Raw genomic sequence first — 14,330 nt, 5'->3', positions numbered from 1 at the left:
TAAAAGCTACCCCTTCCTGTGTTTATTAGTGAGATAATTATTAAGTCCATTTATGAAGGCTCTTCATATGTTAACCAAGTATGCTGTCATTACATTTAACTAGATATGTATTCAAATAATTTTAGTGTGAAGAGAGGAAATTGTTTAGCAAGCATTCCAGTACTCAAATAATTTTAGTTTAGATGTTAAAAAATGCATGTTACCCCTACAGTTTAATCCTCAGGTAATACAGGCGTTCTGCACTCTACTGGGAAGATACAATGGCACGGTAACTGTTCCAAATTTCTGATTCTGTACCTAGATGTTGTCATTACTTCTACTCAGAGTACTGAGATGTATCCTGCCACAAAGTTACTTTTTGGTGAGAGTGAGGTGAAGCTTGTAATGACCAGTTGACTAATGTTCTCATATCTACACAGTGGATCTTGATCAAATATTCATCTTTCCGTTCTGGTGTGGAGGCCTCACTCTGTCTAGCTGGTGTTTTAGACATGTAAGGAGTGAACATTATTGAAATCAAGGTCTGACATGGATCTGAACATATGTGTTCATCATTACCACAGTTAGTGAAGACAGAAATATAGCATGAATATATCTAAATTACCAATGATGAGATTCAACAGCACCATTTTTTAATCTACAGGGGGAGTTGCATACCAGGAGATTGGAAAGACTAGAAAGAAGATATTCCTGTCTTATGAGGTTCTTAGTTCACCTGTTTGACAAAAGTATTTTCATAGATACAAGAGGGGTATGGATCTGCAATCCTGACCCTCAGATTTTGAAGAACCCACCCCATAGCTAGATCTTTTCATCCACAAAATGAGGATGTACTTGCTTTCACAATTTCACTGTGTGAAAGTCAGAATTGCAAAGGAAATGGTAGTTCCACTGACTTGCTAGTTGATTTTCTTCTGAACTGAAATGGAAAGTTGAATCATCAGGCTTTTCACAAAACAAGAAGGTCAAGCTAATTTTGACTTTAAAGTGTTGAAATATGTTCTCCTGACTCTTCCTTGATTGAAACAGAATGTTTTGACCTTCTGCTGCTTAAATGCTGTATTTTAGTTTGACCTAAATCTGTATATTTTATTTTGGGTGAGGATGATAATTGCATCTTCCTATGGTCTTTGGATGCTTTATCAGAGTTGGATTGTGGGCTTTGCTTGCTTAGGTTTCCTAATAGCTTGGGTTTCATAGTCAGATTGTCCCTCCTGTGGAATTGCATCTCATGAAAATGCCACTTGGGTAACATGATCCAGCAAGAGCGTGAAGCACAGCAGTGAGAGGAAGAGATTCGAGAGAGGTCCAAGAGGCCCCATAGTAGCACAGATCTGACTTCAAACCAAGAATTTCAGTTCAGTTGGGTTTGGAACAACACAGCAGAATTTCAGTTTTCCATCAAAAAGATGGAATAGATCCTTCAGCAAAACTATTTCTGCAAGGAAAACTTTCCCAATGAAAAATCACTGTCAGAAAATACAGTCTGCCCTGGTACTTACCCTATTACTGTATTGGAAGATTTGTTAGTATTCAGCTGTATTTGTGAATATATGGTGTAAAATAATTCCAAGTAATGTTTTAGAGCAGATTCCTCACTGCAAAATGAGTTCAGCAGTGTCAGTGGGAAATGTTTGTTCACTCCTCATTGAGAGAAAATACTGGATCAGTGTTCTTCTACATAATTCATGCATGTGATATTCCTTCTGTAACTTGGAAAGAGAAATTTCTGAAAGCTTTTTTTGGGTTGAGAGGGCTTTCAGCATGCTTCAAACGTCTTGTTTAGTGTTGTAAAGGTCAGTGAAAGTATATTGTATCTTGTTTTACTTCATACAGCTTGCTCACATCCAATAAAGTCAGTGCCATGTCCAGATAGTAATAATAATACATAATTAATTATTTAAAGAGTAGAGTAACAAAGCAGCTAGCAAGATGAAAATGCATTGAAGGATTTGACTGAATTTTGATCATGAGCTGTATAAAATCAGTATTTGTACAGCATTGGCTTCATAAGTCTCTGAACTGCTGAAGTTCATACAGTCATATAAGTACAATGTGACTGACCAGGCATATCTGAAGCAAATCTTCAATAAAAGTTCTTCATATTACTATGCATTCAAATAAGATACATTTCTAAAAGACCTTTACTGGGTTTACTCTGTCAATGCTAGATTAATTTATTTACCTACTTCTACCATGATTATTGTTGTAGGAAATCTAACTCCTGTTTATTTTTTCCTTAGAAAATTGCCTTCATGGTAGCATTAGGACTGGTTACAACAGAACATTTGGAAGGTAAGATGACAAATGTTGCTTTACAGTTCAGTTTCTGAGTGAAGTATTTTCTCTTGGCTGTCCTCAGAAAGGCAATTAAAAAATCAGGTGAAATGCTGCCTATGCAGAATTGTGCTTTTCAGTCTCACCTCCCATCCCATTGCACAGCTCAAGGGGCATGAGAACTGGCTCTGCAGCCAGCACCAGCAGGCTTGGCCTAAGCTGGCATTTGGGCTCACTAAGTCATCATGGTCCTTTAAAGGATATTAACAACTGGAGGATGATAGTGAAGCAAAACATCTGCAAAGCAGACCAGCACTGATCTGGTTGCAGAGTCAACAAGGTTCAAAGATGTTTACCCAGATCTTCTGTAGCAAGCATGTGCTCTCCTCCTTCCCCATGTGAAGTGGACCTTCATTTCTTCAGTTAATTATCTCTAGAGTTACATGGAATAATGTGTAGAATAGTGATGAAAATCTGGCATTTCTTTTATAAGATTTTAAGGAAATTAGAAAACTACTTCTTGCAAAGACTTCCTTCCCTCTACTTCCTCTCATTTAGCCAAAAAATAAACAAACTTCCAGTCTGATCCTGCTTTTGTGTGAGAGCTGCTAGTATGCCTTCCTAGCCTGCTGAATATGAGTTCAAAGAAATACCACATATAACCTAAATTCAGTATCGCATACTGTTCAGTTTACTTTTCCAACCTCCCCAAAATACCTTGGAAGAGTTAGCAGATTTGCACCTTTCTTTGCCTCTGATTTGTCTTTCTGAAAATGTGGATGGGGGGGGGGGAAGTGCTTGTTCAGCAACTTTCCCAGTGGCTTGTGGTGAGTTGGGGGGTTTCTTGGCAGAATGGCTTAGTTTTCATGGACAGATGAGAAGATACAGCTATTTTTAAGAAAAAGTGTATAGCTTGATGTGTTTTAGTTACGTGCTCAGGTAATACAAGTTGGTGTGGTTCTACTGGTGTAAAAAGAACAAATCTGGTATCTATGCCAGCTGACAATGATTCATGATCGCAGAAAATGTTAATAATAATGGACATTTACCAGCCATCCCATCATCCACTGTCAGCAAAATACTTAGGAATTTCAAGTGCCCTGAATTTAAATTTTATGTGCTTTAGAGTTAGGCACATGCTTAGATACCTTGCTGACTCAAGAAAGGTTTTACAGCTTGATTTCTTTTTAGTAAGATTCCCTGTGCTATGGTTTTCTATGAATCATAGAAACCATGGTTTCTATGGTTTTAAGAGAGGTGCTGAATTTGGGAGAAAATAGCATCTTAATTGTAAGGTCTCCTTCATATATGCAGCAGGTTTTCTATGGGTCTTGTTGCCTTTTTTTAGTGTCTTTCCTCTTTAAATCTGCATTTTAGAAAATAATTTAATGTCCCAGTGAATGGGAATTTGAAAGCAGTTTAAAGAAACTTTAAGCTGTCAGCCTTTTTAATCCCTTAATGGTAATGGATTGAAATGGAAATTAAAAAGCTACAGCAATTTTGGGAGAAGATTTATAATCCAAAAAGTGCAAATGATGACTGGTTCTTGTTTTCTTTGTCTAAGGAAAATAAGACAACATTTGAAATTATGCTGAAGTGCGAATTATGCGTACAACAGAGAGACCTTAATATTGAATAATTCTTTATTCTTTGATTTTTTTTGAGCTAATAAATTTTTGTGTGGATTTAATGCTTGTGTTCAAAATGGCAAGTACCACTCTGCTCTGTTTGGTCTACAGTAAGTATGAAGATGCACATTTTGAACCTAACTGCTACAATACTAATCCTGCAGAATCAATTCTTTCAGATAGATTAACTTTTTATATTCCTAGTAGCTTTAAATAAATGACTCCCACCAAGAGCTACTTACTATGGGAAGGGTATTTCTTCATGAGTATTGGTGGTTACAACTGTCAGAAATACCCTTATAGCTTTCACATGCTAAAGGTTATTATTTTAGTGCTATGTCATATTTACGGTTATCAGCCATTGCTATTTATCAGGAAGCAGTGGTTATTACACAGTTCAGTTTATTTTAGTACTTTAATGTATTTTTCAATTTCACATTTTTGGAATTAAACCATATCAAGATTGGGTCATTAAAAACTTATTCACTCAGTATCATTAATTCACAGTGTTACTGCTTTTCTTCATTTTATTCATTAATTTTGTGGTAAAGGGCTATGATCCACTTCTGTATGGATTTCTCTATCAGCCTAGCAGCCTTTCCACCTAATGTCTGGAGGAGCATCTTTCCCCTTACTGGGAAAGAAGCTCTGTTCTGCAGAGCCTAAGTATGAGGCATCTTTTGAGGCTTTTACCAGTAAATGGACACAGCCACTTCCACTGGCGGGCGTTCTGTAAGGTATGGCTTTCACTGAAGATAAATTGTCTTTATGGGCCTCATCAAATGACCATACGAAGTTTACTGATGAAGGTAACAGCTTATTGAAGCTATGCCTCCAACATAAAGCTGTCTTTGAATTTGTTAATCTCTGTCAAATGTATTACAGTTTAGAGTTGTTCTTTTTTTTTTCCTTTCTCTCTGGGCTATATTTTTTTAAATTAATAAACTAAAGAAAAAGATAGTCCAATTCTGTGATGCAGTGCGTGGTTGTAACATATTAAATCTCTTTCTCTAGGCTATTAGAACATCTTTTAGCATTCCTGTTGTGTAAAAAAAAGAAGTAGATAGAAAACTTTAAAAGACTTCTTAAGTTCAGGTCCTTCTAAAAATGCACATCTTGTAGCAAAATAAAAACCCTGAAATATTTCTAAATAGGTTACTGGAATGTTTTCATCATTTAAAAAATTATTTATTTTTACTTTATTAAGCCCTATTTTGAAACATACACAATACTTTTTAGCAGAGGTAACGAGTAACAAAAGATAGTATACCAATGTGTGCTTATGTTCTATTTTGGGATGATTATTTGCAGATGCACTTTTAGATGTATAAACCCCAAGGAGATATATATATATATATATATATATCACAAGCATGGAATTTTTTTTGTACATTTTCCATAAATACAGTGCTGACTCCATCTGATGGTGGCATAGGGTGCAGTACAGCTACAGTCATTTCAGTTCATTACTTTCTCTCTCTCTCTCTCTCTTTATTTCTATCTATTCCCACTGCTATTACTCCCCCCCCCCAGCCAGCTTTTATCTCTGTACCATAGAGGTGCCTCTTCCAAAGCTGCGTTCCAGGTAGCTACCACATGTGTGATTCAGACTCCATCAGATATTTCTGTTGCCTTGGTGAGAACATGTACTGAACAAATTCTTTCTTAAACCTTGGACCCTAAAGGGCAGAGAGCTACAGATCCATCACAATCCTCTTGTGAAGACACTTGGTCCACTTATGGACCCTGGCACACAGAAAGCTCTGCTTTGTTAAATTCTTTGTTTCTTTTTCTGGGCCAGTGAAAAATGACGATCTCGTATCCCTGTGACAACCTCTGAAAAAGACTAAGCCTGAGTGGCCCTAACTCCAGGTTTTCCCCTACACTGCCACAAGGGTGCTGAGATGCTGCAAGCCCTGGGTTCACTGACCATGTACCAGGTTGCTGAGCTTGGCTGCAAGAATGACAGCTCCAGCTCACATTGTTGAGACCAAAGTAAAAAGTCAGCAGACGTCTGCTTTCTCCATTTCTTTGTCAGCATCAAGGCACACAGTTCCTCTTTCGTGACATCTCTGGCACCTTTTGGTCTTGAGAGCATTACACCTATATGTGTAATGCATCAAGTACAACCGTCTCTCTTCTGGTGGCTCTGTGGCAGGGTACTGGATCCACGTCTAGCACTTACCCAGCTGCTGAGTCCCGATTCCCCTCAGAGGATGCCAAAAGGATTGAAAGCTTCAGGATGGAGATTTTAGCATAGCCAGATGAGCATTTCATAGGAAATACTTTCACAGTGGGACAAATCTGTTACCCATACAAGATCCTCCGGTTTGAAGTCTGTGTAGCACCAAGGATGTTAACAAGACGCTGGCAGTGGTAGCAGCCGTGGTGTTTATCTCACGTCTCAGTGCAGCCTCGGATCACACGTTTCTTGATAGTGAGATTCTGTATAGCTCCCTGAGTCACATGGCAGCATATGTCTAGCTCATGTCAGACTGTGAATACAGACCTGCCTGTACTCTTTGCATTGCCCTAGGAGAAGACACCTTCTGAGCATAAGGGTGACATGTTCTCATGCCAGTGGGAAAACCCAGCCAGAGTATGCAAGTAATTGCCCTTCTGTTTTTCTTGTCTATCCAGTTTCCTTCTGATACATCTGTCACTCCAAGAGTGGCGGCTTAGCCAATAGTCCTTCATGAATGAAATGAAGGAGCTGGGTCTCTTTAGCTTGGAGAAGAGGAGACTAAGGGGTGACCTCATTAATGTTTATAAATTTGTAAAGAGCGAGTGTCAGGAGGAAGGAGCCAGGCTCTTCTCAGTGACAGCCAGTGACAGGACAAGGGGCAATGGGAGCAAGCTGGAGCATAGGAGGTTCAATCTGAATATGAGGAAAAATGTTTTTACTGTAAGGGTGACAGAGCACTGGAACAGGCTGCCCAGAGAGGCTGTGGAGTCTCCTTCTCTGGAGACATTCAAAACCTGCCTGGACACATTCCTGTGTGACCCAGTCTAGGTGATCCTGCTCTGGCAGAGGGGTTGGACCAGGTGATCTTTCAAGGTCCCTTCCAACTCCTAATATTCTGTGATTCTGTGAATGAAAAGTTTCAAATCAATATCTTGGAACAGAGAGCAGTACAAAATTCTTGCAGTGTTGGCCTTGTCTCTAGGGTCACCATGTCCAAGACATGGCCAACAATACTAATACCATTTACTGTAGCAACACTTACAAGTGGTATGTGGCCCCTTTTACTCTGTGGTGAAGCGATCAAGATTTGGAAAGAGTGGAAACCAGAACTGTGTGTTGGGAATCCTATGTCCATGTATTGTAAACATTCTGAAAGCTGAACTGTATCTTACTGTTGGGATTGCAGATGGAAGATAGTGCTCAATATCCTGAAGGACATTTTCTGGCACTGAGGATGTTCTGAGATAGACCTCTTTAGCTCAGACATTGATGAAAGATGCCAGACATTCTGCAGAACCAGATAGTGTCCTGAGTTTCTGTTTAGTGTGCTCCTGGTCCTCTGAGCTGAAGGGCTTATGGTCCTGCCAGTTCTTCTTGTTCTGAGAGATTTACTTAGAGCAAGACACAACGAAGTTATCACTATCACAGGGGCATTTAGACTAACATCCTTCTGTTGCCTCAGTGCAGTTTAGATTGTATTTAGATAGTATTGGGTGGCTCTCCTTGCTGAAGTAGGTCTGCTCTTACTTTATTATCAAAATAAGAAGTAGGCTCTAAAATACATGGTTGGTTATAAATAATCTCACCATTCTGAACTTACGTCAAGAGCTGGAAAAAGAAATTCCATATGACAGAAATGAAACCCTAGCTCAGACAAAAGTAACATTAAATCTGCAGATTTCAGGGGTCGAGGAATCCTCCCTTTCTGTGTGTGTTTACAGCAGTATGCATGTGACTAATTGTTGCTAAATGCAGTCCTTGGCCAGCACCATCCTGAGTAGGTGTTACCATTTAGCAGAAGGAATTTCTCTTGTGTTTCACCCTCTTCCAAACAGGACTGCAGTTCAATAAACCTATCTTTATGCTGCTGTTTCCAGTGACACAAATACATACAGTTCATAACAACATTTTATATGCTCAGGATTGTGAAGTTGTATATTTTTGGATGGATAAATCATCACGCCCTAGTTAGGGCTGAATCTAGACATGCCATTCTGATTGTGCTTTTTCTAACCTCTGTGGAGGAAAAGTAATGTAAATTAAATTTAAAAGGATCTCTGTGCTTTCATCTGATATGAATTACAAGGCTTAACTGCTTTAAATGCTTCATTTTTGTTAATAATAGCAGCCATTGATACTATTTTGAAAGCTCTCTGTTGATGCTTGCTGAATATGTGTCTGAAGGGATCATAATAAAAATCTTGTAGGGTGTCAGAAGTCCACCTTGGAGGAGGGGAAAAAAATGCCTGTGTTCTGAATCTTACAAGGAAAAGCTTATTAATGTCAAACCTTGAACTGCAGCAAATATCAATGCTGATGCAACCCAATTATACTTTAGAAACTGAAACTGAACACAGTGCCCAAGGGGTTGAGGGTAAGAGAATCTTGCTTAACAAGTTAGATCTACATTTTTCCCTGATGAATGAGAAACACACAATTCATATTTCTTTCCATGGTTACAGAAATCCAGAGCAAGCGTCAGGAAAGAAAGAGAAGAAGCACAGCAAATCCAGCCTACAGTGGACTCTTGGAAACAGAGGTACTTTATCATTCACTTTTTTTTCCACGGTTCTATTTCATGTCAATAAAAGGTTTAAGTGCTTCTTATTACAAAAGTATATTTATGAATGCAGAACCACACATTTACTTGTAAAGAGATATTGATGTGGAAAAGAAAGAAAAGATCTCATCTCAGTAGCTAAGCAACAGGTTTTCACCCCCACAACAAAATCATACCACTTGCTTCAAACTAGAATTTATCTTAGTTTTAATAAAGGCCAAAAGGGCTAAATTAATGTGGGACCTAATTACTCTTTCACCCATGCAGACTGTCCCTTTAGGTCAGAACTGAAGAACAGAAGTGCTGCATTATGTTCAAGCTTGCATTGCTATTTCTCTTTTCCTACGTGCCAAATAAAAAATGGAGAACTTTGCCTTTTTTTTATTAGTGACATTCATATAAGAAATGTGTTGTTTTAAGAATCAGTGTGCTCTGCAGGGGGTATGGAAACCTGCACAATAAATATAATTATGCATAATTAAAAAGAAAATGCTCTGGATAATCTCTGTTGTCTGTTAAACTTATACTGTTACATTCATAGTAGTAGCAAAATTTGGTCCTACATAATATTGGATTGCAAACGTGATGTAAAAGCAGCATATAAATAGACCTAACTTTTTCTGAAATTGTTTTTTTCTTTGTTTCTGAGCTGGCATATATGCATTTATTCAGAATATTAAAATTCCACCTTTAAAATTTAATCAGAGTTTGAGGTTACTATTTGAACTTCCTACAGCAATGAAACTGATTTGTAGTCAGCTCTCCATTTAAGCAAGATTTCTTTGTGTTACGAGTTCTTCAAGCTTAAAAAAAAAGTGGGTTTTTTTTCCTTATTTAAGCACAATCAATGCAGAATTTTTGGTATGCCAACATTTCAGATTTCTGTGTCTGTTGGCAGACAGCAGACAGATGAGGCTAAGAAGAAACTCACCATGGTAGTCAAGCTGCTTAGTGGCTTGATTGTTCTTTTTTTTAAAATATCGGAGGTCTTTATGCTCCAGAGCACTTTTGGGCACTTGAATTCTTCAGAACTCCTCAGCTTTTCTCTGTTGACCTCTTCAGAGCAAATACCGATGTCCATTTGTCCAATATTTAACACAGTAGGAACCTCAGCCTTGCTAACATTACATTTGTAGTGTCTTCTCTTAGACCCTTTTGTCCTGATGAGTTTATTAAAATACATGCAGCAGAGTTTTGTGGCTGTAGTCTGATCACTGTTTGTGAGAAACTAAATTATCATGGAGCAGGGATGAAGGAGGTGGTGGAGGAGGTCTGCTGCAGCCCTAATTCATACTTCTCATTATATCTATTCTCAAAAGCATATCCTGAAGTGAAAGATGGCACAGAGAAAGAAATGTTTGTGAAAGAGTCCTGTGGCTGATCAGCTGTGTCCTCATTAGGAGTTGTCATTAAGTACTGACTATGGGGAATGCCGTTCAAGTAAAATGGAGGCAGATGGTTTTTCTCTGATCAATTAGCTGCTCAGATTGATTTGCTAATCAGTGAGTTGAGGTATTTTGTGGCATTTCAGGCATTTTGGTGCAGTTTAATTTACAGTTAGTCTACTGAATGATCTTTAATTCATGATTGTTTAAATTGAAATTGCATATAAATTAGACTTTTTGTTTGCCAACGCCCCTCAAAACGGCAGGAGCTCAGCATCTGTAGTGGTGCTGCTAACTTCCTTGATTATAGAAATGTGATCATGGTCTTATGTCTTCACTTGAATGTTGTGCTTTTTCTTTTTAAAGCTTTTTCTTTAAAAAAAACCAAAAAACATTCTATTTTTCCACCCTCCGTAGCTTTTAATATTTTTTTCCATAGGAAAGGGTTAAGTTTCAGGCTGAGTATTTTTTGAAGAAAGAAATATCTATTCAAAATTCATTAACAGACTGGCAGGCACCTGTGTCTAAGAGAACAGTTGACTCACCACAGAATAAATCATTTATTAGGAGAAATTTTCTTCTTCTTCTAATTTTCCTCCAAGCAGAGTCTAACAACATGCAGTGCAGGAAAATGTACAGTCTCCAGTCCTGCTGTACAAGTATTGGATGTCTCAGTGAAACAATTAGGGGTTATATAGTAGACTGATAATGAAGCCCCGTTTGCTATTGACCAACAGCTCTTACCATCTGACAAGTTGGCGATGGGCTGCATTAAATTATTTAAATATCACAGTCAGGTTCCCAGTGTTTGTAAGTTTGAAAGTCTTTGGTGACCTCAGCAGACTGAAATCGCTAACAGCTCCTAGAGGTTGTACACATGTACTTATGAAAGAGCAATATTTTGCTTAGGCTCTAATACATAGCTTGCAAGCAAAATATGTTCCTATGAACTGTAGGCAAATGTCACAGAAGGCAGTGATACTTTCCTGCTGGTGGGAAGTCCATCACCATTTCTGTATATGCAAAAAAAGATGTCATCTCACAGCAACAATTTATTGTGCAGTTTTTCTTTTATGGACATTTTTTATCTGCTAGGTTTGGAGTTACTGTTGCTGTTGCTTTGCTCTTACCAACCTCTGCAGCATATCCAGCAACCCAATCAATAACATTTGCAATTTGCATTTCTCTCTTGTTAATAAAATCTAATGCACATCAGACTGCTCTATGAAGAACTTGTTAGAAAGGTAAATAATGCAACTGTTTGTATGACTGTCTCAGGGTTACAAATATATATTCTAAATCACAGAACTGGTTTCTGGATTGCTGGTTGTGTATTAGGGAAGCTCATGGAAATTGTGGATATGAAATGGAAAGAGACAAGCAGAGCACTTTTCAATGACACTGTGGTTGGTTTCTTTTCACTTGTAGCGGAAACGCCTTGCATCAAATTATTTGAACAACCCCTTGTTCCTTTCAACAAGAGGTAAGCATATTTTTAAATGAATATACTACTATTCTAATAACATGCTAAATATTTATTAGTAGGATTTCATATTAACTACTGCTAGGGTACCATAGGGTATTACTTTGTGTAAAGTCCCTGCACCTTTTAGTGTGTAGTGAAAATAGATGGTTTTCCTGCAAAAACAATTGAAGGATAAGGCTAAAGGTAAAAATGGTGTAGAAATGGATCCAAAGTCTCTGCAATCAGTGGAAAATCTGATCTCTAGTATTGTAAGCATCATGCATGGAGAGGACTGATTGAAGAATGCAGTGTTGCCAACCTCAAGTGCTTAAAAATATTTATTGAAAAACTGCGATTTAAAAAGTAGTTACCATTCTGGGCTTTTTATTTGCCTGCTTTCATCAGCTTTAAGAAACTGCTGTCCATCTTCAAGGGCTAGACATTTGCCATACCTTTAGTTTTAAAAACAGCAGATGAAAACCACACAGTTTTTCTGACTCCAAGAGCTGGACCCATAAATCCGATTTTGATTGCCTTGAAGATGCCTTCCAATCTTGTATTTATAAGAACTTCAGATGCTGAAAATTTCATGGTAAAAGCCTTGGGAATGAACAGCTCAGAGGAGCCATTGGGGGATGATGATGATTAGCTCACATGAAGAAGTCCATTCCAGGAAAAATGTGCAACATATAGAGAACGCAAAGAGTTCAGAGGTGGGAGATGGAACAAGGAGAACACTGAATACAGTTTAATTCTGCAGACGAGACCCATGTGGGATTTTAAGAGAGAAAGCGAGAAGCTTGAGTTGCAGTTCAGAAGAGGAGAGCAAGCCAGTAAAGAAATGTGATTGTGTCCTTGCCTTAGGGTCTGCTGTGATGCATTAGAGGAAAGGGAAGACAGGCCTTTTTCTAAAACAAATAGTATTTCAGTATTAGGAGCATTTATAGGGGTAATTGCAATTAAGACATGAAGTTCTGACAGTTTTTCAGCATTTGCCTGATATATCTGTCAAGTATCATATTTAGTGCTTGAGATTCAGCTTTCTAGCCCTGCCTCAAATTCCTGTGCCACAGGATCACCAGCTGAAATGCAGTGATGCTTCTCTCTGCCTTCAAAACTTCATGTACTAGATGCAGACAATTGGCCTACTTACCATAAGCCTCTAATGCATAGGGTCTCAGAGGATGAGAGGTTATTACACAATAAACAGCTATGATGACATGCCTCTTAGCCGGAGCTCATGCTTATGTGAGCCCTAGTGGAAAGAACATAATTCTTGGCTTAGTTTTATCTTCAAAATTAAAATTATTATTTATTATTTGCCTTATCATAGCACTTGTTTCTCACATGTAAACACATGGAGAAAAAAAGGAGAGAATGGCAATGTTAGCAAGTCATGCTGCTAGCCCCTCAATGGATTTCGTTTAAGTTAGGGTTTGATATCTCTGACCTTCTTTCCACCACATGTTTCCCATTTTATTTGGAAGTAAGTAGGCAAGTGACAGAGCTCCAGTGACATGACTGAGTCAGATCTGCTTAGAAATCAGCAGTCTCTCTCCTTAATTGTTAATTCCTCTGTGAGTCCTGTATCTTTGATTTTCCCAGCATCCAGATTCTGCACTGGGATTCTGCATATGCTGCCAGTTTTAAGCTGGACTTCTTCATAGCAGAACTCCCCACCTCTGTAGGGGTTTATCAGCTATGTGCACTGGGCACTGTTGTGCTAGGTCCCCTGTAAGCTCTGAACTGAAGGCAGAGGCTGTCCCAGACAGCTTAGCCCTGTTATGGTGTAGTTGTCTACCGTCAGTGCAGAGCTGACTGTCACTTCTCTTGTAAAATGCTCCTTTAAAAAAGTTGTCTTCAGTTTAATTCCTCAGCAACTAGAAGGCAGAAGTGGACATATTTTAAAATGTGTAAAACTTTATAGTAAAATTGAGCTGAAAAGAGAAACAAACAAACTAAAAAAGTCCCTATGAAGTACAGAAAACAACTGTCATTACCAGAAATGCAGTAGAAAGCAATTCTTAGAATTTTTTGAGCAAAATGTCAATTAATCAGGATTCATTTATCTGAAAAGGTCTTACCTGAAATGAGGTCACATCCCCTGACATGTATCATGTGTAGAAAGGACTCTTCAATTATCAAGCCCCTGTTTATCTGAATAACATTTATATCCCCTGAGTAATCATGGTGTCATATTGTAGTGAATCTCTGTGTGTGTACTTGTGTATTTGAAGTGACATCTACAGATTTTATGAGTCTGTGATTATTTATGGAACTCATTGCCAAAGGATGCTACAATTGTTGGGAAAAGTAGACACATTTATGGAAAAAAACAGAACAAGTCTCTTAAATATAAAAACGGAGATGCAAATTTCAGGTTAGGGAAGCCTATAAACTGCTAACACCTGGAAGGATACTTCTGAAGCAGAAAAATTTACTTTGTGCTTGCACTGTTCTTGCACTCTATGCATGAGTAGCGGCACTGGATACTGTTAGCAAAGGACCCTGGGCTTTTATAGCCTCTGGTCTAACTTAGGTAAAGCTGTTCCTTCATTCTTATGTTCCTGTTTCTACATGTGTGTGAAGTGTGAATGTGTCTGCATCTTCACGTGTATGCATCCATCAGGTATAAAATGAGTGTGTAACAGCAGGAAGCAACTCCCAGGTGTGGTTGGTATGTGTGGAATCACACCAGGGCAGCTATATTCCCATTTGTGATGAGAGAGGGAGATGAAGAAGGACAGAAATACCAGTTTTCTTGTTTTCACTTTAATTCAAAGAAAGGCCTCTCCATTAGTTGGTTGTCACTGGGACAGCACGGCCCAGC

The 14,330-nt window shown here is 38.4% G+C and overlaps 1 protein-coding gene across 1 annotated transcript in view; it reads left to right on the top strand.

Annotated features, from left to right (window-relative positions):
• Positions 1-14,330, top strand: part of PHF21B (PHD finger protein 21B) — a 42,702-nt gene that overhangs the window by 21,351 nt on the left and 7,021 nt on the right. The window contains exons 5-7 of the mRNA XM_010185868.1: positions 2,244-2,295; positions 8,553-8,629; positions 11,464-11,518. Of these exons, the coding sequence (XP_010184170.1) occupies positions 2,244-2,295; positions 8,553-8,629; positions 11,464-11,518 (184 nt within the window). The remainder of the gene's footprint in view (positions 1-2,243; positions 2,296-8,552; positions 8,630-11,463; positions 11,519-14,330) is intronic.

The sequence above is a fragment of the Mesitornis unicolor genome, unplaced genomic scaffold (assembly GCF_000695765.1).
Source record: "Mesitornis unicolor isolate BGI_N332 unplaced genomic scaffold, ASM69576v1 scaffold18080, whole genome shotgun sequence".
In the NCBI taxonomy this organism is placed as follows: domain Eukaryota; kingdom Metazoa; phylum Chordata; class Aves; order Mesitornithiformes; family Mesitornithidae; genus Mesitornis; species Mesitornis unicolor.
This window is presented reverse-complemented; position numbering and strand designations above follow the sequence as displayed.